Raw genomic sequence first — 26482 nt, forward strand, 5'->3', positions numbered from 1 at the left:
ATAGGAGAGAGATAGATAAAAGTTATTACCCACAATAAAAATGTTATATTTGTTCTACGAAAACTTATATCTAACACATCTACCTGTTAGATGTTTATCATCCCTCTTTTCTCTAGCCACTACTTAGATTGATGGTGGTTAACCTAAACAAACAACTAATTCAAGTAGCGATTTAGCCTATTGCCTACTATTTTCTTGTAAGACAACTCCCTCATAGCGAGCAACTCAAAGGAGAGATGGTGAGTTCATAAGGCTATTAGTTGTCTTTTTTTACGGAATGCGTGTTCGAATCTTGGAAAGACCAATAGTAGGAGCTTGTCAGTGGGAATTTTCCGTAATAATATCATTTCTCTTAAAAATAATATTAGTTTGTATGGTTATGATAAGGTATATAAATAGTTGACAAATGATAATGAAATAGGAAAAATGACACAAAATTCCTGAAAAATGACATTACAGTCAGAAATAATGATATGAAACATATCAATAGTGACATGAAAAAGTTTCAGAATGACATGAAACAAATTTAAGAATAACATGAAATACACTAATAAGTTACGGTGTAATATGTTATAACCAAGACACACTAAAAAAAAATATGTCTAAGGAAATCTATGACGTGTATCAATGATTGATTTAAAATTATAGTTTATCCTCATAGTACTTGTCAACATTCCATATAATTTGCATTACGAAGCATATTAATATGATCGCGATTCACGACCTTATCTCAAATACTATATTCGCATTAAATTTTGGCAATGGTAGAAAAAAGATCCTCATAAAATGTAACGATTGGAAAGAAAAAGAAAAAAGGTATGTTTGATGAAAATGCAAGAAATTCTTATTCCAAAAAAAGGAAAAGTGAAGGGTCATATACCATACACAAGAAATTGAGGAAATACGTTCACAAAAAAAAAAAGGCAAGGCTAACTGGCTTATAAGAACATACAAATTCCCATAAATAGTATAAGAAAATAAGAGATAATGTTATAGTCTTGTATTTTAGTGGAAAATGGTAAGACAACACATAGAAAATTGATTCTCTAGAGAAAGAATAAAAAAAGTAGTAGATAAGAAAATAAATTAGGTTTGATGCATCATCCAATAGTAGCAAAAGATATATAAAAGACATGTATTTATTCACATTTAAAAGTAAAATGAAATAAAATAATAAAGTATACAAGTGCGAATTGATGCCTTAAACATACTCTACTACTCTAGCAAGGATGTATATAAATATGTGTGAATGGAAAAACGGTTGGAGCACTGCATCAAACAAGCTTCTATATTCACAACTACTTGTCACTTCTCAACAAGGTAATTATAATAGTATTATACTATCCTAAGTAGCATATCAAAGAAATACTTTTCCTATATAAAACTGACAGTTTGAATTATTTTGTTGTACGACGTAAACAGGTAAGGTTGCAGGAAAACATCAAGATGGCTTCAGAACAAGCAATTGTAAAGAATGACTACCAACAAGAGCAGGAAAAAGATGTGAAGAAGATGGTTCAGGAGGCAAAGAGCATTGGCGCCAAAGGCAGAAATAGCTTAAATGCCGCTGTTCAAGCGCAAGACAGCACGGTGGTCTCGATGCAAAACAACAACAGCGGAATGATGAGTTTTTCTCAAAGCTATGATTGGAATGGGAAAGTCACTGGTACCGGATATCCTCCGGCTATTCCGTCAAAGGGTTCACTTAGCTTCACCCATAATGGGCCACCTAACGATGGCTCTCAAGGCGCGGTAGTTTACACTGGCACCAGCGCGAATGGAAATGCTTGTGGATGGCTTTTGGCTTGGATTGCACCCACCAACATCACCGCAACCACTCCAAATAGGGTATATATTGAATGTGGCTCCGTTGATAAATACGCAACCGTTAATTGGTCTGACATCAAAGCTAAGCTCGATGTAGCACCCTCCTCCAATTACACCATGGACCCAATCACTAGGTCCAGCATTAGTGCCGAAATCACTGGTAATGGTGGCTATGCCTCCCTTGGTGCAACTTTTGGATCCATGTAATCCATTACTAGCAACTAACAACTTTGATAAGGGTCACTTGTAATATAATTACCATGCACGCTCATATGTGTCGATGCTAATTATATCTTAGTACTTTAATAATGACCCTTAGCTTGTTTCTGTTTACTTATTATGTCTACTTTTATATAAACTTATCTTTATGATATAGTAATTTACATTATCTTATCTATCTATCTATATAGCTTCGCTTCTTACCTTATGTAACTTTTGCGTTTACTTATGGCACTAAATGACTCATCTCGACCATGCATACTAAATATCATAAACAATTTAGGAATTAGGAACATAACCTTCTGAAGAGTACTTGTTGAATATATATTCAACAAACTCAGACTACTTCTTCCCCCTCATCTTTACAAGGTTTATCCATGCCCGCTTCGTTTCTAAAGTCAAAGTGCGATGACTTTGATTATACGTTCCCACTTGCACATAAGACCGGGCATTGTATACACTAGGGGAAAAAAAATGAAGGGCTGCGCCGGAAGGACTGCGCTTTTCCTAAAAGCGCAGCCCTACAAGTGAAGGGCTGCGCTTTTTTTAAAAAGCGCAGCCCTACATAACAGAAGGGCTGCGCTTTTTAAAAAAAGCGCAGCCCTTCACTTAGTAGGGCTGCGCTTTTCTTAAAAGCGCAGCCCTTCTCACACTCAGAAGGGCTGCGCTTGTAGAAAGCGCAGCCCTACTAAATGAAGGGCTGCGTTTTTTGGGACACGCGCAGCCCTTCATGGGCTTTTCTTTTTTTATTTTGAAACAAACCGCTTGGTCTTAAAAGACAAAGTGATTATTAGGGTTTACTCCAACGTGAGCCGTTCCCTCCCTCATTCTCTCAGTCTCTCACAAAATCTCATTCACGTTTTCTCTCCTCTCATCTTTCTCTCTCCTCCCCGTTCAGACTCACACTTTTTATCTGCCATTTCTCGTCGTTCGTCAATCTCACAACCGCCGTTCGTCAATCTCACAACCGCCGTTCGTCAATCTCACAATCGCCGTTCGTCGGATCATCAATCAACAACAACAACGTGAGCCGTTCCGTTCGTTTTCTCCGTTCGTCTTCATCCCCGAACGTGAGCCGTTCCGTTCGCCTTCAAGAAGGGGCTTAGGGGTTCGTCAATCTCACAACCACCTCCGTTCGTCCCCGCACCTACGTTCGTCCCCGTACCACCGTTCGTCTCCTCCGACGAGGGTTTTTATTATTTTTGTTTATTTTTCTCATTTTTGTTCATCTTCGTACATTTTTTAGGTTTTTTTTTCATTTTTTCGTTCATTTTTGTTCGCACTCAATTAGTAACTTCAGATCTATAATTTTAGGTTTTTTTTTTCATTTTTTTCATTTTTGTTTATTTTCGTTTATTTTTTGTTATTTTTTTCGTTTCTTGACAACCCCTAAGCCTCTTCTTCTGATTTTGTAATTCTTTTTTAGTTTTTTGGGATATTTTTCATTTGGGATTTTGTTGAATATTTCGTTGTGGTTAGACCAGTAGTGTTAGTAATATTTCGTTGGCAGCAACTACTGTAATGTTATTACTTTTCTTTTTTTGTTGTATTTTTCTGTTTTATTTTGATGTTTATGTCAATTTTTGCACAAATGGTGATGGTAGATAGTGAATTGTGTTTGTATTCGATGTTTAATGTCAATTTTATGTTGTTTTATGTAATATTTCTCTATATAAAAATTACAAAAAAAAAAAATTTTTTTATTTTTTTTTGGGTCAGAAGGGCTGCGTTTTTTACTAAAAGCGCAGCCCTTCACTTGTAGAAGGGCTGCGCTTTTACCAAAAAGCGCAGCCCTTCCAAGCTTGAAGGGCTGCGCTTTTACCTAAAAAGCGCAGCCCTTCCTTAGGAAGGGCTGCGCTTTTCTAGCGCAGCCCTACTTAAAAAGTGAAGGGCTGCTGTCAAAAAGCGCAGCCCTACAGGCCTTTTTCAGCCAGCCCTTCTTCATTTTTCCACTAGTGATATGAGATATTGTCACTTCTTTAATATTTAAATTTATGATATTATTAATGATCAAAAGCATGTAGATGATCCATGTTTAGCTAAATCGATAATGGCGAATGCATAAAATTATCATTTGGTCTATCTGAGTAAAATTCTCTAAGTTTGTATATTAAAATATTTCAAGTTTACTGACTTTTTGCTAAAGTGTAACTAAAGAAATTAATGGTCATAACTAATAATTTGTAAGTCATATTACTACTCATTTATAATAGAATTGAATGTCAACCAAATTAATTGGTTAAAGTCTTAAGAGGTGGTATCCAAGACATAGTATCAAATTTCGTCTACATTATTTACGTTGATTATTTTGCTCTCTCTACATACAAAGATAAAGCTAATATAACCATGGAAGCAATCTAACATATAGTTTACCTTCGATCACCTCCCCCACCCCTTATCTATATAGCCTCCAGGGCCATCTTACAATTTGGGAGGCATGCGTTTTCACGATTTTCTTTTATCTTTTACTCCGCAAATCCGATTTTAATTATGAAATAGGACTTTAACACTTTTCGAAATAGATATGATGGGTTTTCGGACTACTATGCCTTTGTGTCGGACCAATTAATATCGCAGTATGTTTCATTATCAGAACCTTAAAGAACACTATTATGTGTGCACTCATCTTTCTCAAATATGATACATAGTTCAAGAAAAAAAATCTGATGCTATTTAATAAAAACAATAAAATATCTTGCTTACAATAATGGCAACAAATAAACTAAATATCTCTTTCCATTATTTGTTTTATATGGCAATAATTTTAAAATATTATGATATATTTCAACCATTAGAAACATTAATTGCTTTTAATGTCAAAAAATGAAATATTGACGGTCATAATTTGTTGCTATATTGTTGCTTACCATAGACAATGAAAAAATAATATATGTGTTAGTTCGCAAGATATTAATTACAAATGTATGGGAAAATTTTTATTAAAATTAATCGTGGAAAATATTGATTTTTAAAAATTATATTATGGCACTGTGACGCGAACCTTTTTTCAATTGAAATTGAATACCGAGATTGAGTTGCAACACAATGCATAGCGGATAATAAATAGCAATGGGACACAAAAGAGTTTAAAGTCGTTCAATCTCTACTCCGAGATCTACTTTGCCAAATCCACTAATATCGAATTCCCCTAATACCTCACTCAAGGTACAAGTTCCCACTACTAACTCTAATCTTGCTCCCCGACACTTAAATATATGTGTTGCTAAGTTGAATCAAATACAAATTCATGTACACAACTCAAATCGCTCTGATATATAATTATGAAAATTACAGAATTATTCTCTTCAAACGAACGCTTCCTATTTAAGCAGGTAAAGGATACGATTATCTATATATGATCTCCATCATCTAATTGAAATTCATGCTTCTATAATGTTTCATACATGACTTAGCGAAAAAATGGAGGATATACTATATTACTAGATTTGGCTCTTTATTATCATAATTATATCGTCGAAAAACATTTATTTCACTTTGTTAGGTTGTATTTCATGTTAATTTCTTTAATATATATTGATCGAAGATACCATAAGACTCTCAATGAATGAAACTTATCTTTCTCTTAATAAAACGAAAATGGGTATCAAGGGAGTTATATGACGTTATCAATTATTGATTTGAAATTATAGATTATCCTTACACTGCAAGACTTGTCAACATTTCATCTACTTTGCTTATTAAGCATATTAATATAATTAGATTCCCGAATTCGAACCACGATCTTATCTCAAATAAAATATTCGCATTACATACTGTGAACGAGAGCAAAAGGTTCTCATAAAATGTAATGATTTGAAGGAAAAAGGAAACAGGATTTTTTTGATAAAATGTGACAAATTCTTATTCCAAAAAACGAAAAGGATCCTATCATACACAAAGAAATTAAATAATAACCTCTTCCAAGGAGTCAAGACTAATATGGACGTATAAATTCTAATACAAGACCATCTTACTATGATACATGATTAGGTGAAAGTAACCTTTTCTTCTAAAAAACGTCACTACTTATCCTCGAATGGTTCTTTTAAGGTAAAAGATAACTAATCATTTCAAAAATGTCGCAACTAGAAAAAAAATTGATGTAAATTTTTTATAATGGAATGTAGTAAGGAATCATAGAGAAGTGGTTCTCTAAAGAAAGAATCATAAACTAGTAAATAAGAGGATAATTTGGTTACATGCATCATCCGTATAGTAGAAAAAGATAAAAGAGTGGTATTTACTCTCATCTTAAAACAAAATGAAAAAAATTAAACAAATTAAAGGTGGGATCGAAATCCCTTAACATACTCTAGAAAGGAATAAGGATTGTCTTTCAAAAAAAAATAAATAAGGATTGTATATAAATATGCATTATGGATGGATAAGCGGTTGGAGCAGTGCATCACACAATTAGCTTTTGTATACACAACTACTCGTCACTTCTCATCAAGGTTATAATTATAGTATTATATATACCCCGTAACTCGTAAGTAGCGCATCAGAGAATTAGTTTTCCTATACAACCATGGAAGAAATTAATGGTCATAACTAAAAATTTTGTTTCCATCATTTGTTTTAAATGGCAATAATTTTAAAATATTATGTAGTCTTTCAACCATTACAAAAATTAATTGTTTCTAATGTCAACAAATGAAATATTGACCGTCATAATTTGTTGCTATATGACAACAAATTGAAAATTTGATGTCATCTAGAAACAAGTAAAATTAATTGTTTCTAATGGAAACAAATCAAATATTGGTCATTTTAGTTTGTTGTTCAATGGCAACAATGTCCGAACAACAAATAGTAAAACAACTAGTTTTCAATAGTAACAAATAAAAAATATAATGTTTTCTGTTCGAAAAAAAACGTTACTATATAATAGACAATGAAAAAATAATATATGTGTTAATTCGCAAGATATTAATTACAAATGTATGGGATCAATTTGATTAAAATTAATCGTGGAAAATATCGAATTTTTAAAGTTATATTATGGCACTATAACGTGTACCTTCTTTCAATTGAAATTGAATTTCGAGATTGAGTTGAAACACACTGCATGAGCGGATAATAAATAGCAATGGGACACAAAAGAGTTTAACGTCGTTCAATCTCTACTCAGACATCTACTTTTACCAAATCCACTAATACTGAATTCCCCTAATACCTCACTCAAGGTACAAGTTCCCACTACTAACTCTAGTCGTGCTCCCCAACACTTAAATATATGTGTTGCTAAGTTGAATCAAATATAAACTCATGTACACAACCCAACACGCTCTATAACTATTAAAATTACAGAAATATTCTATTCAAAAGAACGGTTCTTAATCAAGCGCGTAGAGGATACAATTTTTTCAAAGTAATTCACTTTGCAATGCTGTCTATAACATTGTGCCACAAATTTTCGGTTTTTCTCTTGTAAAGCTCCGATCTAAAATTATGAAAACCATATATTTTATTCCAACTGGTTATTTATATAGATTATATTTTAAATAAAGATCACTCTAAAAGATATGATAACCTTTTTGAAGAGTTTTTGTTCCTAATATTAAGGGATAAAAATCTTTTATTTTCAAAAATCGAAAATTATATATATTTTTTTCAATAAAACTGGTTTTTGATCTTTTAAAGATAAAGATTCAACCTCATCCTTTTCCAACAAAAAATGAGATTTTATGAACCAAATTTTTTTATTACGTAAAACTTTTTATTAAAAACTTTTTTTTACAAGCATTTTTCGAGATCTTTTTCTTTAACGTGAGATTTATTATTATAAAACATGTTTATTCTAATTAATAATACTACTAACTCTAGTAGTCATAAATAATTCTAATAATCACATTCTTAATAAATATTTTACTCATAGAGCACACACTAATATTTGACCAAGTTAATCATTGTTGCATAGTTTGCTATATAGAAAAATCTAGCTACTCTTCAATTTTCATTCTTCAAACTTGAGCATTTGACTTTTCAAAAGCAAACACTGTATCATAGATAAATATACAACAAGGCATGATGCAATATTATTTATGTTTGTCATCATCAAAACTCCTAAGATCGTAACAGTATGTTACTATTTTTCAATAATACATACATTCGTTGCCAAAATATGTTTCTATAATGCTCTAATTTTTGTAGTGAATAAAATAATAAAACTCATGTCTCTATCTATTTCCCAAAACTCCATACATAAGAATGTACGTTGCGATCAATATGTAACAGAAAGAGTAGCCTTCCGCAAAAGAAAAAAATATACTACAGAATAAGTCAAATTCAAAATCCCACACACGGTAATGTCTTGAGAAAAACATAATATTAGTGCCATGCCTTTTTGAAGGTAGTATTCCAAAGAGGTGATCTATGTAAAGTAGTTTTTTACAAAGGTGCTTTATGTAAAATATTTTCTTGATTAATTCTCCACAATATAATAAAAATATGTTCTTTAAAAAGAAGAACATGATCCCATTACTTGCTCACAAATCGAATCTATAGTGGCGTCCATCACAAACTAAACACTTATTGGGCCACAAAAGTTTCCCACAAAGGACAAAGAAAACCACTATATAAAGAATATAGAATAATTATTTGACGTTGAAATAAACAAAACAATGAAAAAACCTTAACATATCTATATATGATCTTCATCATCTAATTGAAATTCACGCTCATATAATGTTGCCTGACTCAGCGAAAAAAGGAGGGTATACTATATTATCAGATTTGGCTCATTATTATCATAATTATATCGCCGAGCAACATTTATTTCGTTATGTTAGGTTGTGTTTCATGTTAATTTCTTTGGTATATATAGATCGTAGATGCTATAAGACTTTCAATGAATGAAACTTATATTTTTTTTAAAAAGACCCGAAAAAAGGTATCTAGGGAGTTATATTGGTCTGAGATCAAAGCTAAGCTCATGTAGCACCCTCCTCCAATTATAACATGGACCCATTCACTAGGTCCAGCATTAGTGCCGAAATTACTGGTAACGATGGCTATGCCTCCTTGGTGCAACTTTTAATTTGGATCCATGTAATCCATTACTAGCAACTAACAACTTAGATAAGGATCGCAAATAATAAAATTACCATGCACGATCATATGGTGATGTGTCCATGCTAATTATATCTTAGTACTTCAGTAACGACCCTTAGCTTGTTTCTGTTTACTTATGTCTATCTTTTTATATAAACTTATCTTTATGATATAGTAATTTTCATTGTCTTACCTACCTACCTACCTATCTAGCTTCACTTCTTATCTTATGTGACTTTTGCGTTTTTTTATGGCACTAATTGACTCATCTTGACCATGCATACTAAATATCATAAACAATTTAAATAGGAATTAGGAACATAACCTTCTGAAGATTACTTTTTGAAAAATATTCAAAAAACTCAGACCACTTCTAATTTCCCCTTATCTTTACAAGTGTGTATCTTTTTCCGATTCGTTTCTAAAGTTAATATGCGATGACTTTAATTGTATGTTCCCACTTACACATAAGAATGTACATTGCATATGAGATATTGTCATTTCTATAATGTTTAAATTTATGATATTATTAATGATCAAAAGCATGTAAATCATCCATGTTTAGCAAAATCGATAATGGTGAATGCATAAAATTATCAGCTAGCCTATCTAATTACAATTCGCTCAGTTTGTAAATTAAATATTTCAAGTTTACGGACTTTTTGCTAATGTGTAAATAAATTATTGGTCATAAATTATAATTTATAAATCATATTATATTACTACTCATTTATAGTAGAATTGAATACCAACTAAAATAATTGGGTAAAGTCTTGAGAGATGTTACCCACAACATATATAAAATCTCGTCTACATTATTTGTCTTAATTATTTTGCTCAATCTACGTACAAAGATAAAGCTAATATAACCATGGAAAGAATCTAATATATAGATTTACCTTCTCCCCCACCCCTTATCTACTGAACTTCTATACGTCGCCCATTACTTACTAAAATCGCCCAAATTTACACACAAATAGACTATATTACCCTTATTTATTTTTCTGATTTTTTTACCCTCTCCCCTCTCACTTATCTACTTTTTCATCTTCTTCCTTCACTTTTTCATCTTCTTCCTTCACGCTTTATCTTCTTCCTTCTTCTTCCTTCACTCTTCCACCATTCACTGAGCTTGTAAAAAAATGTCTGAGGAAAATCCAAACAAGAAGAAAAAAATTATCCTTCATCCTGCAACAGAAATTGCACTTGCAAGAGCGGCAGAGGCAAGACGACACCGAGAGGAGGCGGAAGCGGCGGCTTTGGCGGCAGAGCTTGCGGCAGCAGAGGAAATGGACGCCGAGGAACTGGCAGCGTCATCTCAGGTAATTTTTTTTTTACACAAATTTCAAGCCAACGTTTGCCCAGGACGATTTCCCATGGAAGGATCGTCTGTCCAGGACGAGGATCGTCTGTCCAGGACGAGGATCGTCTGTCCAGGACGATCCTTCTAAGGGGCGATCGTTTGCCCAGAACGATTCTCCTATGGAGGTATCGTCCTGGACAGACGATCCTTCCATGGGTGGATCGTCCTGGGCAAACGATCGCCCCTTGGAAGGATCGTCCTGGACAGACGATTGCATGCGCTTTTTTTTTTTTTAAACGGATGGCGTGATTTCTTTTTAGGTTATGTTATTATTATTATTATTAATATTGGTATTAATAATAGGGTTGGCGTTGCCCAGAACCAACGTCCGGCCAGGACGTTGGACCCATGGGTCGAACGTGTGGCCAGGACGTTCGACCCATGGGCCCAACGTCTGGCCAGGACATTATGTCCATGGGTCGAACGTTTGGCCTGAACGTTCGCCCTATGGATCTAACGTCCTGGCCAGACGTTTGATCCATAGGGCGATCGTTCTGGCTACACGTTCGTTGTTTTCGAAGCGAAAAAAAAATACAAGACGACATTATTTCTATATTAATTAATGGCGTTCGCTGGAGATCGTTAATTTCAATGACTGCCGGTGAGTGCAGTAAATTTTAGAGATAATTTCAATGAATGTTGGTGAGTGCCGCTGATTATTTTAGAGTTTGGAGAGAAGTGAAAGTTAAATTTTGCATTACAGTAAAAATTTGGAAGATATAGTAAAAAATAATATTGGTTAAAACACATAAGGACATAATCGTCCATTCATATATAAATTTGGGCGATTTTAAGGAAATAATGGCGATGTTTAACAATGCCCCTTATCTATATAGCCTTCGGGGCTGTCTTAACAATTTGGGGGTCATGCGTTTTGACGATTTTATTTTATTTTTTGATTCCGTAAATTCGTTTTTAATTACGAAATAAGACTTTAACACTTTTCAAAATACTTTTGTGATGGCTTTTCAGACTGCTCTACCCTTGATTCGAACCAACTAATATCACGATATGTTTTATCATCAGATCCTTTTGTGGGGACACACGCACTATTATGTGTCTGCACTCATCTTTCTCAAATATAATACATGTTCAAGAAAAAAAATCTAATGCTATTTTAATAGAAACTATAAAATATCTTGCTTACAATGGAAACAAACCAAATATCTTTTTCCATTATTTCTTTAAATGGCAATAATTTTAAAATATGATGTAAACTTTCAAGCATTAGAAAAATTAACTCTTTCTAACGTCAACAAATGAAATATTGATTGTCATAATTTGTTGCTATATGAAGACAAACTGAAAATGTGATGCCATCTAGAAACAAGTAAAATTAATCGTTTCTAATGAAAACAAATCAAATATTGGTCATATTAGTTTGTTGCTAAATGACAACAATGTCCTGGTAACAAATAGTAAAACAACTAGTTTCCAATAGCAACAAATAAAAAATATATTGCTTTCTGTTCGGGAAAAAACGTCACTATATAATAGACAATGAAAAAAATAATATATGTGTTAGTTCACAAGATATTAATTACAGATGTATGAGATCAATTTTGTTAAGATTAATCATGCAAAAAATCGATTTTTTATCAAATTTGAACTCAATGTGTGGACCACGAGGCTCTTTCTATCTCTATTATATAAGCCAAGGGAGGAGGTGTGGTGTCCTCTTTTGAACTGCCAATTTTGCCCCCCTTCTCTTTCTAAAATACAAAATAGTGTTTGTATTTTTGACTTTGCTAAATTTAAGAGCTGCCTAAATTTGGCAAACTGTATTCCTCCTTTTTTTTTCCCTCAAAAAGATGTTACCATATCCAGTTCCCACAGTCACAGTCAAGAAAAAAATAATTCGTGTCATATATCATACAGGTTGCGGCGTTGCGCGGATTCGATTATGGGCTTATAACTACACAATACTATGATCTAATAAATTTTTGATAATTCAGAAGAGAAGCTCCAAACAAAAGAGGGAAATAACTAAAATAAATTTAAAACGCTAATAACTTAATAGGTCATGATTAGATTAACAATATTCGCGCATTTCCATAATATTATTATGTTCGCAATAACATTTTTTGAAATTTTCAATGATATATAATAATTTTTTCTAAATATACAAGTAAGATTATATATATATATTACATAAGGGAAAGGGGGGGCAATGGTGTCCTCTTTTGAAATGCCTATTTTACCCCCTTCCCTTTCTAAATTACAAAAAGAATGTCAATACCAAAATGGGGATTCTAACAAAGCCACCGGAAATTAGATTTCAACATCACTCAGAAATCACTTATATCAGGAAACTTTACAAATTACTCATAGAATTGAGAAAATCACGAAAATGATCAGAAACTTTACAAAAACAAAAAAGTTAACTTATAAACTAAGGGTCTGTTCTCCCCAACTTATTTTCAGTTCAGTTTAGTGCAGCTCAGTTCAGTTTAGTTCAACTCTATTCTTTTAAAACCATTTTGTTAAATATTATTATTATGTTGGTATAATTTATTTTACTAATTACTCTTATTATTATTATCATCTATTTTTATATCATTACTATTAAGTATTATTATTATTATTATTATTATTATTATTATTATTATTATTATTATTATTATTGTTATTATTATTATTATTATTATTATTATTATTATTATTATTATTATTATTATTATTATTATTGTTTCTATATATTATTTTCTTTACTATAGCTTTACTCATTATTATTACTATTATTATTAGGAGGAACATGGTTTAGGTCAAAACACAAATAAACCCACGTTTTTTAGCCCATAAACCAATCAAATCGCGTCAAAACGGTTTATGATGCAATTTTAGCGGTCCGATCGAATCATTATTTCTGTTACTAAATATTATTATATTATTAAATTTAATTATTAAAATAGTAATATTAATTTACTTCTTATATATTATTGTTATTATATAATCATCATCATGTATTAATATATTGATACATATAATATAAAATAATTATTATTAAGTATCATTATTATCATTAATTATTATTGATTATTAATATTATTTATTTATAACTATCATTTTAAAATATCCAAAATACTATTATTATTCGTTATTATTACTTATCATTATAATTATTATTTAATATTCATATTATTATTGTTTAAATATTATTTATATATTTATTACATTTTTTATATTTAATACATTCAATTTAATTCAATTCAATTCAATTCAGTTCAGTTCAGTTTAGCTCCAATCAATTTATTTCGTTCAGTTCAGTTGTTTTATGTCGAAGAGAACAGACCCTAAAACTAATATATTATGACGTTAATACATACAAAAACATTCACAAAATTCACTTACAAATCATTGTTCTCAAAAATCATCATCTCTATTATCTCTATTATATAAGGGAAGGGGGAGCTATGGTGTCCCCGACCCGAATGAAGAGACTATTTTACCCTTTTCCTTTCTAAATTAAAAATTCACTTACAAACCAAAGGGAGATTGAAATAAAATTACTGGAAATAAAATTATAACAATCACTCACAAGTCAATTAAAATCATAGAATTGCATAATTTACATTATACAAATCACTCAAATGAGTAAACTTTACAAAAACCAAAAAATTAACTTACAAACTACCACCAATGCACTACAACGTCAATACATACTCACAAAAATTTGACTTGAAATCCAAGTGTCCACTTTCTTCACAATATATGAAGTAGTATACTTAATTCAAAAACCAACTAAAAAATTATAATATTAGAAATCACAAATAAATTCAATAAAATTTCTATTTTGTTCATAGAATTTAACTTTGAAAAGTAAAAAAAAAAAAAAAGACTGGTGAGAGACTTAAGTGACAGAGACTAAAAAAATAAATTTTGTAACTAAAAACAATTATACTCTGTATGTCTAAAATGTTCAAATAATGACTTTTACATACGTCGAAAAAAATCGAGTTTCTGTCGTCATTTATTGTAACCTTTAGTCAAAATTTATCTATAACTAATGACAACACGTGATATTTGCCTGAGGCAAGTTGGAATATTATTCAAATTATGGCAGCTCCATGTTAAGCTTATGTTCTTAACTCGGCCTACTTGTTAAAAAGATCATGACTCATGAGCAATCAGCGACTTAAACCATAAGCAATGAGCAATCCACAACTTAAACCGACCCATATATTAAAAAGATCGTTCAACTCGTTTTTATTTTACAAACACGATTTTGTTGTACGAAATTAAATCCATAAATACAACAGTTCAAACCACTTAATTTATTTTCTTAAAAAATCACAGGCTCCCACTAAATAAAAATAGTCTAACAACAAAACATGTTGTCGTGCCGTGTTTGTGTATGAAAATTAATTTCTAACCAAACTCATCAATAAACATATCGTGTTGGGTCATATCACTCACTCAAACGACACCGCAACAAGTTTTATTCCAAATCTCAATCATGGTATTATCTTCATATTCCTAAGTTTCTCGATCCAAAACCTCACATTTTTAAAACTATCAGTGTATCCAAAAAACCAAAACTCCTTGTTCATACTGGTAATCATCTGAAAATTAAACCTAGTCACATACTGAAATGCAACAAAGCAAGTAATTTCTTCCATTTTCGTCTTAACCAAACCTTTCTCTTCCACAATTTAGTCCCACACATCCCATTTATCTTTAATGGTCTCCACAAGATCAAACAACCCTTCTCCTGCATCCAAAGGCACAAATTCAACCCCAAATTCCTCACACAAAACCCCCCACATCTTCCTCCAAGTGAAAACGTCACCATTTGTACAATTAAACACTTGATTATTCTTTGCCTTCTCATTAGTAGCACCCCACACATGTTTTAGTGGAAAACGGTAAGACAACACATAGAAAAATGATTCTCTAAAGAAAGAATAATAAAAGTAGTAGATAAGAAAATAAATTAGGTTTGATGCATCATCCAATAGTAGCAAAAGGTATATAAAAGACAGATATTTATTCCCATTTAAAAGTAAAATGAAATAAAATAATAAAGTATACAAGTGCGAATTGATGCCTTGAACATACTCTACTACACTAGCAAGGACGTATATAAATATGAGTGAATGGAAAAACGGTTGGAGCACTGCATCAAACAAGTTTCTATATTCACAACTACTTGTCACTTCTCAACAAGGTAATTATAATAGTATTATACTATCCTAAGTAGCATATCAAAGAAATAGCTTTCCTATATAAAACTGACAATTTGAATTAATTTGTTGTACGATGTAAACAGGTAAGGTTGCAGGAAAACATCAAGATGGCTTCAGAACAAGCAATTGTAAAGAATGACTACCAACAGAGCAGGAAAAAGATGTGAAGAAGATGGTTCAGGAGGCAAAGAGCATTGGCGCCAAAGGCAGAAACAGCTTAAATGCCGCTGTTCAAGCGCAAGACAGCACGGTGGTCTCGATGCAAAACAACAACAGCGGAATGATGAGTTTTTCTCAAAGCTATGATTGGAATGGGAAAGTCACTGGTACCGGATATCCTCCGGCTATTCCGTCAAAGGGTTCACTTAGCTTCACCCATAATGGGCCACCTAACGATGGCTCTCAAGGCGCGGTAGTTTACACTGGCACCAGCGCGAATGGAAATGCTTGTGGATGGCTTTTGGCTTGGATTGCACCCACCAACATCACCGCAACCACTCCAAATAGGGTATATATTGAATGTGGCTCCGTTAATAACTACGCAACCATTGATTGGTCTGCCATCAAAGCTAAGCTCGATGTAGCACCCTCCTCCAATTACACCATGGACCCAATCACCAGGTCCAGCATTAGTGCCGAAATCACTGGTAACGGTGGCTATGCCGCCCTTGGTGCAACTTTTGGATCCATGTAATCCATTACTAGCAACTAATAACATTGATAAGGGTCGCTTATAATATAATTACCATGCACGCTCATATGTGTCAATGCTAATTATATCTTAGTACTTTAATAATGACCTTTAGCTTGTTTCTATTTACTTATGTCTACTTTTATATAAACTTATCTTTATGTTATAGTAATTTACACTATCTTATCTATCTATCTATATATCTTCGCTTCTTACATTATGTAACTTTTGCATTTTCTTATGGCACTAAATGACTCATCTCGACCATGCATACTAAATATCATAAACAATTTAGGAATAAGGAACATAACCTTCTGAAGATTACTTGTTGAATATATATTCAACAAACTCAGACTACTTCTTTCCCCTCATCTTTACAAGGTTTATCCCTGCCCGCTTCGTTTCTAAAGTCAAAGTGCGAGACTTTGATTATATGTTCCCACTTGCACATAAGACCGGACATTGTATATGAGATATTGTCACTTCTTTAATATTTAAATTTATGATATTGTTAATGATCAAAAGCATGTAGATGATCCATGTTTAGCTGAATCGATAATGGAGAATGCATAAAATTATCATTTGGTCTATCTGATTAAAATTCTCTCAGTTTGTATATTAAAATATTTCAAGCTAGTTTACTGACTTTTTGCTAAAGTGTAACTAGAGAAATTAATGGTCATAACTAATAATTTGTAAGTCATATAACTACTCATTTATAATATAATTGAATGTCAACTAAATTAATTGGTTAAAGTCTTAAGAGGTGGCATCCAAGACATAGTATCAAATCTCGTCTACATTATTTACGTTGATTATTTTGCTCTCTCTACATACAAAGATAAAGCTAATATAACCATGGAAGCAATCTAACATATAGATTTACCTTATCCTCCCCACCCCTTATCTATATAACCACCAGGGCCATCTTAACAATTTGGGGGGTCATGCGTTTTGACGATTTTCTTTTATCTTTTACTCCGTAAATCCGATTTTAATTATGAAATAGGACTTTAACACTTTTCGAAATAGATATGGATGGGTTTTCAGACTACTATGCCTTTGTGTCGGACCAATTAATATCGCAGATATGTTTCATCATCACAACCTTAAAGAACATTATTATGTGTGCACTCATCTTTCTCAAATATGATACATAGTTCAAGAAAAAAAATCTGCATGCTATTTAATAAAAACAATAAAATATCTTGCTTACAATAATGCAACTAAACTAAATATCTCTTTCCATTATTTGTTTTATATGGCAATAATTTTAAAATATTATGATATATTTCAACCATTAGAAACATTAATTGCTTTTAATGTCAAAAAATGAAATATTGACGGTCATAATTTGTTGCTATATGACAACAAATTGAAAGTATGATGTCATCTAGAAACAAGTAAAATTAATTGTTTCTAATGGAAACAAATCAAATATTGGTCATCTTAGTTTGTTGTTAAATGGCAACAATGTCCGAGCAACAAATAGTAAAACAACTAGTTTCCAATAGTAACAAATAAAAAATATAGTGTTTTCTGTTCGAAAAAAAAGTCACTATATAATAGACAATGAAAAAATAATATATGTGTTAGTTCGCAAGATATTAATTACAAATGTATGGGATCAATTTGATTAAAATTAATCGTGGAAAATATCGAACTTTCAAAGTTATATTATGGCACTATAACGTGTACCTTTTTTCAATTGAAATTGAATTTCGAGATTGAGTTGAAACACACTGCATAGGGGATAATAAATAGCAATGGGACACAAAAGAGTTTAACGTCGTTCAATCTCTACTCCGAGATCTACTTTTGCCAAATCCACTAATATCGAATTCCCCTAATACCTCACTCAAGGTACAAGTCCCCACTATAACTCTAATCTTGCTCCCCGACACTTAAATATATGTGTTGCTAAGTTGAATCAAATACAAACTCATGTACACAACTCAACACGCTCTGATCTATAATTATGAAAATTACAAAATATTCTCTTCAAAGAACGCTTCCTAATCAAGCAGGTAAAGGATACGATTTTTCCTAAGTAAATCACTTGGCAATGTCTGTAACACTGTGCTATGCTTTGTGCCACTAATTTTCGATTTTTCTCTTGTAAAGCTCCGATCTAAAATTATGAAAACCATATCTTTTCCAACCGATTATTATCCGGCCCTTATATAGATTATATTCTGAACAAAGATCGCCCTAAAAGATATGATAACCTTCTTGAACAATTTTTGTTCCTAATATTAAGGGATAAAAATCTTTTATTCCCAAAAATCGAAAATTATATTTTCTTCAATAAAACTGTTTTTTTTATCTTTTAAAGATAAAGATTCAACCTTATCCTTCTCCATCCAAAAATAAGATTTTATGAACCAAATTTTTTCCATCAAATCTGAACCGTACGATTTCACCATGAATCCTCAAGCACGTGGTAAACGTGTGGATATGGTAACCGGGCCATATTTTCATGAAACGGGGGTTTATGTTGGGCCGAATATGCAAAGCCCATAAAGTAAACTAAGTCAATGTATTGTGAAGTGCCCATCTGTAAGGTGAAACATATCAATAATGACATGAATAAGTTTCAGAATGACATGAAACAAATTTAAGAATGACATGAAATACACTAATAAGTTACGGTGTAATATATATGTTATACCCAAGACGCACTAAAAACATAATATGTCTAAGGAAATCTATGACGTGTATCAATGATTGATTTAAAATTATAGTTTATCCTCATAGTACTTGTCAGCATTCCATATAATTTGCATTACGAAGCATATTAATATGATCACGACCTTATCTCAAATACTATATTCGCATTAAATTTTGGCAATGGTAGAAAAAAGGTCCTCATAAAATGTAACGATTAGAAGGAAAAAGATAAAAAGGAAAAAGAAAAAAGGTATGTTTGATGAAAAAGCAAGAAATTCTTATTCCAAAAAAAGGAAAAGTAAAGGGTCATATATCATACACAGAAAATTGAGGAAATAAGTTCACAAAAAAAAAGGCAAGGCTAACTGGCTTATAAGAACATACAAATTCCCATAACTAGTATAAAAAATAAGAGATAATGTTATATTCTTGTATTTTAGTGGAAAACGGTAAGACAACACATAGAAAATTGATTCTCTAAAGAAAGAATGATAAAAGTAGTAGATAAGAAAATAAATTAGGTTTGATGCATCATCCAATAGTAGCAAAAGGTATATAAAAGACAGATATTTATTCCCATTTAAAAGTAAAATGAAATAAAATAATAAAGTATACAAGTGCGAATTGATGCCTTGAACATACTCTACTACACTAGCAAGGACGTATATAAATATGAGTGAATGGAAAAACGGTTGGAGCACTGCATCAAACAAGTTTCTATATTCACAACTACTTGTCACTTCTCAACAAGGTAATTATAATAGTATTATACTATCCTAAGTAGCATATCAAAGAAATAGCTTTCCTATATAAAACTGACAATTTGAATTAATTTGTTGTACGATGAAACAGGTAAGGTTGCAGGAAAACATCAAGATGGCTTCAGAACAAGCAATTGTAAAGAATGACTACCAACAAGAGCAGGAAAAAGATGTGAAGAAGATGGTTCAGGAGGCAAAGAGCATTGGCGCCAAAGGCAGAAACAGCTTAAATGCCGCTGTTCAAGCGCAAGACAGCACGGTGGTCTCGATGCAAAACAACAACAGCGGAATGATGAGTTTTTCTCAAAGCTATGATTGGAATGGGAAAGTCACTGGTACCGGATATCCTCCGGCTATTCCGTCAAAGGGTTCACTTAGCTTCACCCATAATGGGCCACCTAACGATGGCTCTCAAGGCGCGGTAGTTTACACTGGCACCAGCGCGAATGGAAATGCTTGTGGATGGCTTTTGGCTTGGATTGCACCCACCAACATCACCGCAACCACTCCAAATAGGGTATATATTGAATGTGGCTCCGTTAATAACTACGCAACCATTGATTGGTCTGCCATCAAAGCTAAGCTCGATGTAGCACCCTCCTCCAATTACACCATGGACCCAATCACCAGGTCCAGCATTAGTGCCGAAATCACTGGTAACGGTGGCTATGCCGCCCTTGGTGCAACTTTTGGATCCATGTAATCCATTACTAGCAACTAATAACATTGATAAGGGTCGCTTATAATATAATTACCATGCACGCTCATATGTGTCAATGCTAATTATATCTTAGTACTTTAATAATGACCTTTAGCTTGTTTCTATTTACTTATGTCTACTTTTATATAAACTTATCTTTATGTTATAGTAATTTACACTATCTTATCTATCTATCTATATATCTTCGCTTCTTACATTATGTAACTTTTGCATTTTCTTATGGCACTAAATGACTCATCTCGACTATGCATACTAAATATCATAAACAATTTAGGAATAAGGGAACATAACCTTCTGAAGATTACTTGTTGAATATATATTCAACAAACTCAGACTACTTCTTTCCCCTCATCTTTACAAGGTTTATCCCTGCCCGCTTCGGTTTCTAAAGTCAAAGTGCGATGACTTTATTATATGTTCCACTTGCACATAAGACCGGACATTGTATATGAGATATTGTCACTTCTTTAATATTTAAATTTATGATATTGTTAATGATCAAAGCATGTAGATGATCCATGTTTAGCTGAATCGATAATGGAGATGCATAAAATTATCATTTGGTCTATCTGATTAAAATTCTCTCAGTTTGTATATTAAAATATTCAAGCTAGTTTACTGACTTTTTGCTAAAGTGTAACTAGAGAAATTAATGGTCATAACTAATAATTTGTAAGTCATATAACTACTCATTTATAATATAATTGAATGTCAACTAAATTAATTGGTTAAAGTCTTAAGAGGTGGCATCCAAGACATAGTATCAAATTCGTCTACATTATTTACGTTGATTATTTTGCTCTCTCTACATACAAAGATAAACTAATATAACCATGGAAGCAATCTACATATAGATTTACTTATCTCCCACCCTTATCTATATAGCCACCAGGGCATCTTAACAATTGGGGGTCATGCGTTTTGACGATTTTCTTTATCTTTTACTCCGTAAATCCGATTTTAATTATGAAATAGGACTTTAACACTTTTCGAAATAGATATGATGGGTTTTCAGACTACTATGCCTTTGTGTCGGACCAATTAATATCGCAGTATGTTTCATCATCACAACCTTAAAGAACATTATTATGTGTGCACTCATCTTTCTCAAATATGATACATAGTTCAAGAAAAAAAATCCGATGCTATTTAATAAAAAAATAAAATATCTTGCTTACAATAATGGCAACAAACTAAATATCTCTTTCCATTATTGTTTTTATGGCAATAATTTTAAAATATTATGATATATTTCAACCATTAGAAACATTAATTGCTTTTAATGTCAAAAAATGAAATATTGACGGTCATAATTTGTTGCTATATGACAACAAATTGGAAGTATGATGTCATCTAGAAACAAGTAAAATTAATTGTTTCTAATGGAAACAAATCAAATATTGGTCATCTTAGTTTGTTGTTAAATGGCAACAATGTCCGAGCAACAAATAGTAAAACAACTAGTTTCCAATAGTAACAAATAAAAAATATAGTGTTTTCTGTTCGAAAAAAAAGTCACTATATAATAGACAATGAAAAATAATATATGTGTTAGTTCGCAAGATATTAATTACAAATGTATGGGATCAATTTGATTAAAATTAATCGTGGAAAATATCGAACTTTCAAAGTTATATTTGGCACTATAACGTGTACCTTTTTTCAATTGAAATTGAATTTCGAGATTGAGTTGAAACACACTGCATAGGGGATAATAAATAGCAATGGGACACAAAAGAGTTTAACGTCGTTCAATCTCTACTCCGAGATCTACTTTTGCCAAATCCACTAATATCGAATTCCCCTAATACCTCACTCAAGGTACAAGTCCCCACTACTAACTCTAATCTTGCTCCCCGACACTTAAATATATGTGTTGCTAAGTTGAATCAAATACAAACTCATGTACACAACTCAACACGCTCTGATCTATAATTATGAAAATTACAGAAATATTCTCTTCAAAGAACGCTTCCTAATCAAGCAGGTAAAGGATACGATTTTTCCTAAGTAAATCACTTGGCAATGTCTGTAACACTGTGCTATGCTTTGTGCCACTAATTTTCGATTTTTCTCTTGTAAAGCTCCGATCTAAAATTATGAAAACCATATCTTTTCCAACCGATTATTATCCGGCCCTTATATAGATTATATTCTGAACAAAGATCGCCCTAAAAGATATGATAACCTTCTTGAACAATTTTTGTTCCTAATATTAAGGGATAAAAATCTTTTATTCCCAAAAATCGAAAATTATATTTTCTTCAATAAAACTGTTTTTTTTATCTTTTAAAGATAAAGATTCAACCTTATCCTTCTCCATCCAAAAATAAGATTTTATGAACCAAATTTTTTCCATCAAATCTGAACCGTACGATTTCACCATGAATCCTCAAGCACGTGGTAAAAGTGTGGATATGGTAACCGGGCCATATTTTCATGAAACGGGGGTTTATGTTGGGCCGAATATGCAAAGCCCATAAAGTAAACTAAGTCAATGTATTGTGAAGTGCCCATCTGTAAGGTGAAACATATCAATAATGACATGAATAAGTTTCAGAATGACATGAAACAAATTTAAGAATGACATGAAATACACTAATAAGTTACGGTGTAATATATATGTTATACCCAAGACGCACTAAAAACATAATATGTCTAAGGAAATCTATGACGTGTATCAATGATTGATTTAAAATTATAGTTTATCCTCATAGTACTTGTCAGCATTCCATATAATTTGCATTACGAAGCATATTAATATGATCACGACCTTATCTCAAATACTATATTCGCATTAAATTTTGGCAATGGTAGAAAAAAGGTCCTCATAAAATGTAACGATTAGAAGGAAAAAGATAAAAAGGAAAAAGAAAAAAGGTATGTTTGATGAAAAAGCAAGAAATTCTTATTCCAAAAAAAGGAAAAGTAAAGGGTCATATATCATACACAGAAAATTGAGGAAATAAGTTCACAAAAAAAAAGGCAAGGCTAACTGGCTTATAAGAACATACAAATTCCCATAACTAGTATAAGAAAATAAGAGATAATGTTATATTCTTGTATTTTAGTGGAAAACGGTAAGACAACACATAGAAAATTGATTCTCTAAAGAAAGAATGATAAAAGTAGTAGATAAGAAAATAAATTAGGTTTGATGCATCATCCAATAGTAGCAAAAGGTATATAAAAGACAGATATTTATTCCCATTTAAAAGTAAAATGAAATAAAATAATAAAGTATACAAGTGCGAATTGATGCCTTGAACATACTCTACTACACTAGCAAGGACGTATATAAATATGAGTGAATGGAAAAACGGTTGGAGCACTGCATCAAACAAGTTTCTATATTCACAACTACTTGTCACTTCTCAACAAGGTAATTATAATAGTATTATACTATCCTAAGTAGCATATCAAAGAAATAGCTTTCCTATATAAAACTGACAATTTGAATTAATTTGTTGTACGATGTAAACAGGTAAGGTTGCAGGAAAACATCAAGATGGCTTCAGAACAAGCAATTGTAAAGAATGACTACCAACAAGAGCAGGAAAAAGATGTGAAGAAGATGGTTCAGAAGGCAAAGAGCATTGGCGCCAAAGGCAGAAACAGCTTAAATGCCGCTGTTCAAGCGCAAGACAGCACGGTGGTCTCGATGCAAAACAACAACAGCGGAATGATGAGTTTTTCTCAAAGCTATGATTGGAATGGGAAAGTCACTGGTACCGGATATCCTCCGGCTATTCCGTCAAAGGGTTCACTTAGCTTCACCCATAATGGGCCACCTAACGATGGCTCTCAAGGCGCGGTAGTTTACACTGGCACCAGCGCGAATGGAAATGCTTGTGGATGGCTTTTGGCTTGGATTGCACCCACCAACATCACCGCAACCACTCCAAATAGGGTATATATTGAATGTGGCTCCGTTAATAACTACGCAACCATTGATTGGTCTGCCATCAAAGCTAAGCTCGATGTAGCACCCCTCCTCCAATTACACCATGGACCCAATCACCAGGTCCAGCATTAGTGCCGAAATCACTGGTAACGGTGGCTATGCCGCCCTTGGTGCAACTTTTGGATCCATGTAATCCATTACTAGCAACTAATAACATTGATAAGGGTCGCTTATAATATAATTACCATGCACGCTCATATGTGTCAATGCTAATTATATCTTAGTACTTTAATAATGACCTTTAGCTTGTTTCTATTTACTTATGTCTACTTTTATATAAACTTATCTTTATGTTATAGTAATTTACACTATCTTATCTATCTATCTATATATCTTCGCTTCTTACATTATGTAACTTTTGCATTTTCTTATGGCACTAAATGACTCATCTCGACCATGCATACTAAATATCATAAACAATTTAGGAATAAGGAACATAACCTTCTGAAGATTACTTGTTGAATATATATTCAACAAACTCAGACTACTTCTTTCCCCTCATCTTTACAAGGTTTATCCCTGCCCGCTTCGTTTCTAAAGTCAAAGTGCGAGACTTTGATTATATGTTCCCACTTGCACATAAGACCGGACATTGTATATGAGATATTGTCACTTCTTTAATATTTAAATTTATGATATTGTTAATGATCAAAAGCATGTAGATGATCCATGTTTAGCTGAATCGATAATGGAGAATGCATAAAATTATCATTTGGTCTATCTGATTAAAATTCTCTCAGTTTGTATATTAAAATATTTCAAGCTAGTTTACTGACTTTTTGCTAAAGTGTAACTAGAGAAATTAATGGTCATAACTAATAATTTGTAAGTCATATAACTACTCATTTATAATTAATTGAATGTCAACTAAATTAATTGGTTAAAGTCTTAAGAGGTGGCATCCAAGACATAGTATCAAATCTCGTCTACATTATTTACGTTGATTATTTTGCTCTCTCTACATACAAAGATAAAGCTAATATAACATGGAAGCAATCTAACATATAGATTTACCTTTCCTCCCCCACCCCTTATCTATATAGCCACCAGGGCCATCTTAACAATTTGGGGGGTCATGCGTTTTGACGATTTTCTTTTATCTTTTACTCCGTAAATCCGATTTTAATTATGAAATAGGACTTTAACACTTTTCGAAATAGATATGGATGGGTTTTCAGACTACTATGCCTTTGTGTCGGACCAATTAATATCGCAGATATGTTTCATCATCACAACCTTAAAGAACATTATTATGTGTGCACTCATCTTTCTCAAATATGATACATAGTTCAAGAAAAAAAATCTGATGCTATTTAATAAAAACAATAAAATATCTTGCTTACAATAATGGCAACAAACTAAATATCTCTTTCCATTATTTGTTTTATATGGCAATAATTTTAAAATATTATGATATATTTCAACCATTAGAAACATTAATTGCTTTTAATGTCAAAAAATGAAATATTGACGGTCATAATTTGTTGCTATATGACAACAAATTGAAGTATGATGTCATCTAGAAACAAGTAAAATTAATTGTTTCTAATGGAAACAAATCAAATATTGGTCATCTTAGTTTGTTGTTAAATGGCAACAATGTCCGAGCAACAAATAGTAAAACAACTAGTTTCCAATAGTAACAAATAAAAAATATAGTGTTTTCTGTTCGAAAAAAAAGTCACTATATAATAGACAATGAAAAAATAATATATGTGTTAGTTCGCAAGATATTAATTACAAATGTATGGGATCAATTTGATTAAAATTAATCGTGGAAAATATCGAACTTTCAAAGTTATATTATGGCACTATAACGTGTACCTTTTTTCAATTGAAATTGAATTTCGAGATTGAGTTGAAACACACTGCATAGGGGATAATAAATAGCAATGGGACACAAAAGAGTTTAACGTCGTTCAATCTCTACTCCGAGATCTACTTTTGCCAAATCCACTAATATCGAATTCCCCTAATACCTCACTCAAGGTACAAGTCCCCACTACTAACTCTAATCTTGCTCCCCG

General features: G+C 32.1%; 4 protein-coding genes and 1 pseudogene across 5 annotated transcripts; 4 read left to right on the forward strand and 1 right to left on the reverse strand.

Annotated features, from left to right (window-relative positions):
• Window positions 1-1169: 1169 nt before the first annotated feature.
• On the forward strand, window positions 1170-2215 carry LOC104888428 (jasmonate-induced protein homolog). Its single transcript, XM_010673399.4, has 2 exons — window positions 1170-1320; window positions 1423-2215. Exon 2 carries the CDS (start codon window positions 1447-1449, stop codon window positions 2032-2034), a length of 588 nt encoding a protein of 195 aa, XP_010671701.1. The 5' UTR covers window positions 1170-1320; window positions 1423-1446; the 3' UTR covers window positions 2035-2215.
• Window positions 2216-6383: 4168 nt separating this feature from the next.
• Window positions 6384-16520, forward strand: LOC130590882 (jasmonate-induced protein homolog). 2 transcript variants are annotated; one of them, XM_057393540.1, is made up of 2 exons: window positions 6384-6500; window positions 15732-16520. In XM_057393540.1, the coding sequence occupies exon 2, from the start codon at window positions 15821-15823 to the stop codon at window positions 16340-16342; it is 522 nt and encodes a 173-aa protein (XP_057249523.1). In that variant the 5' UTR covers window positions 6384-6500; window positions 15732-15820; the 3' UTR covers window positions 16343-16520. The 2 variants fall into 2 exon arrangements, with proteins under 2 accessions (XP_057249523.1, XP_057249524.1); XM_057393541.1 differs by lacking the exon at window positions 6384-6500 and adding an exon at window positions 15506-15629.
• Window positions 14917-26482, reverse strand: part of LOC130590684 ((S)-8-oxocitronellyl enol synthase-like) — a 32274-nt pseudogene continuing 20708 nt past the window's right edge.
• Window positions 19604-20651, forward strand: LOC125495961 (jasmonate-induced protein homolog). Its single transcript, XM_048640946.2, has 2 exons — window positions 19604-19760; window positions 19862-20651. Exon 2 carries the CDS (start codon window positions 19886-19888, stop codon window positions 20471-20473), a length of 588 nt encoding a protein of 195 aa, XP_048496903.2. The 5' UTR covers window positions 19604-19760; window positions 19862-19885; the 3' UTR covers window positions 20474-20651.
• Window positions 23717-24766, forward strand: LOC125495446 (jasmonate-induced protein homolog). Its single transcript, XM_048640113.2, has 2 exons — window positions 23717-23873; window positions 23976-24766. Exon 2 carries the CDS (start codon window positions 24000-24002, stop codon window positions 24525-24527), a length of 528 nt encoding a protein of 175 aa, XP_048496070.2. The 5' UTR covers window positions 23717-23873; window positions 23976-23999; the 3' UTR covers window positions 24528-24766.

This window comes from Beta vulgaris, chromosome 3 (assembly GCF_026745355.1).
Source record: "Beta vulgaris subsp. vulgaris cultivar EL10 chromosome 3, EL10.2, whole genome shotgun sequence".
Classification (NCBI taxonomy): domain Eukaryota; kingdom Viridiplantae; phylum Streptophyta; class Magnoliopsida; order Caryophyllales; family Amaranthaceae; genus Beta; species Beta vulgaris.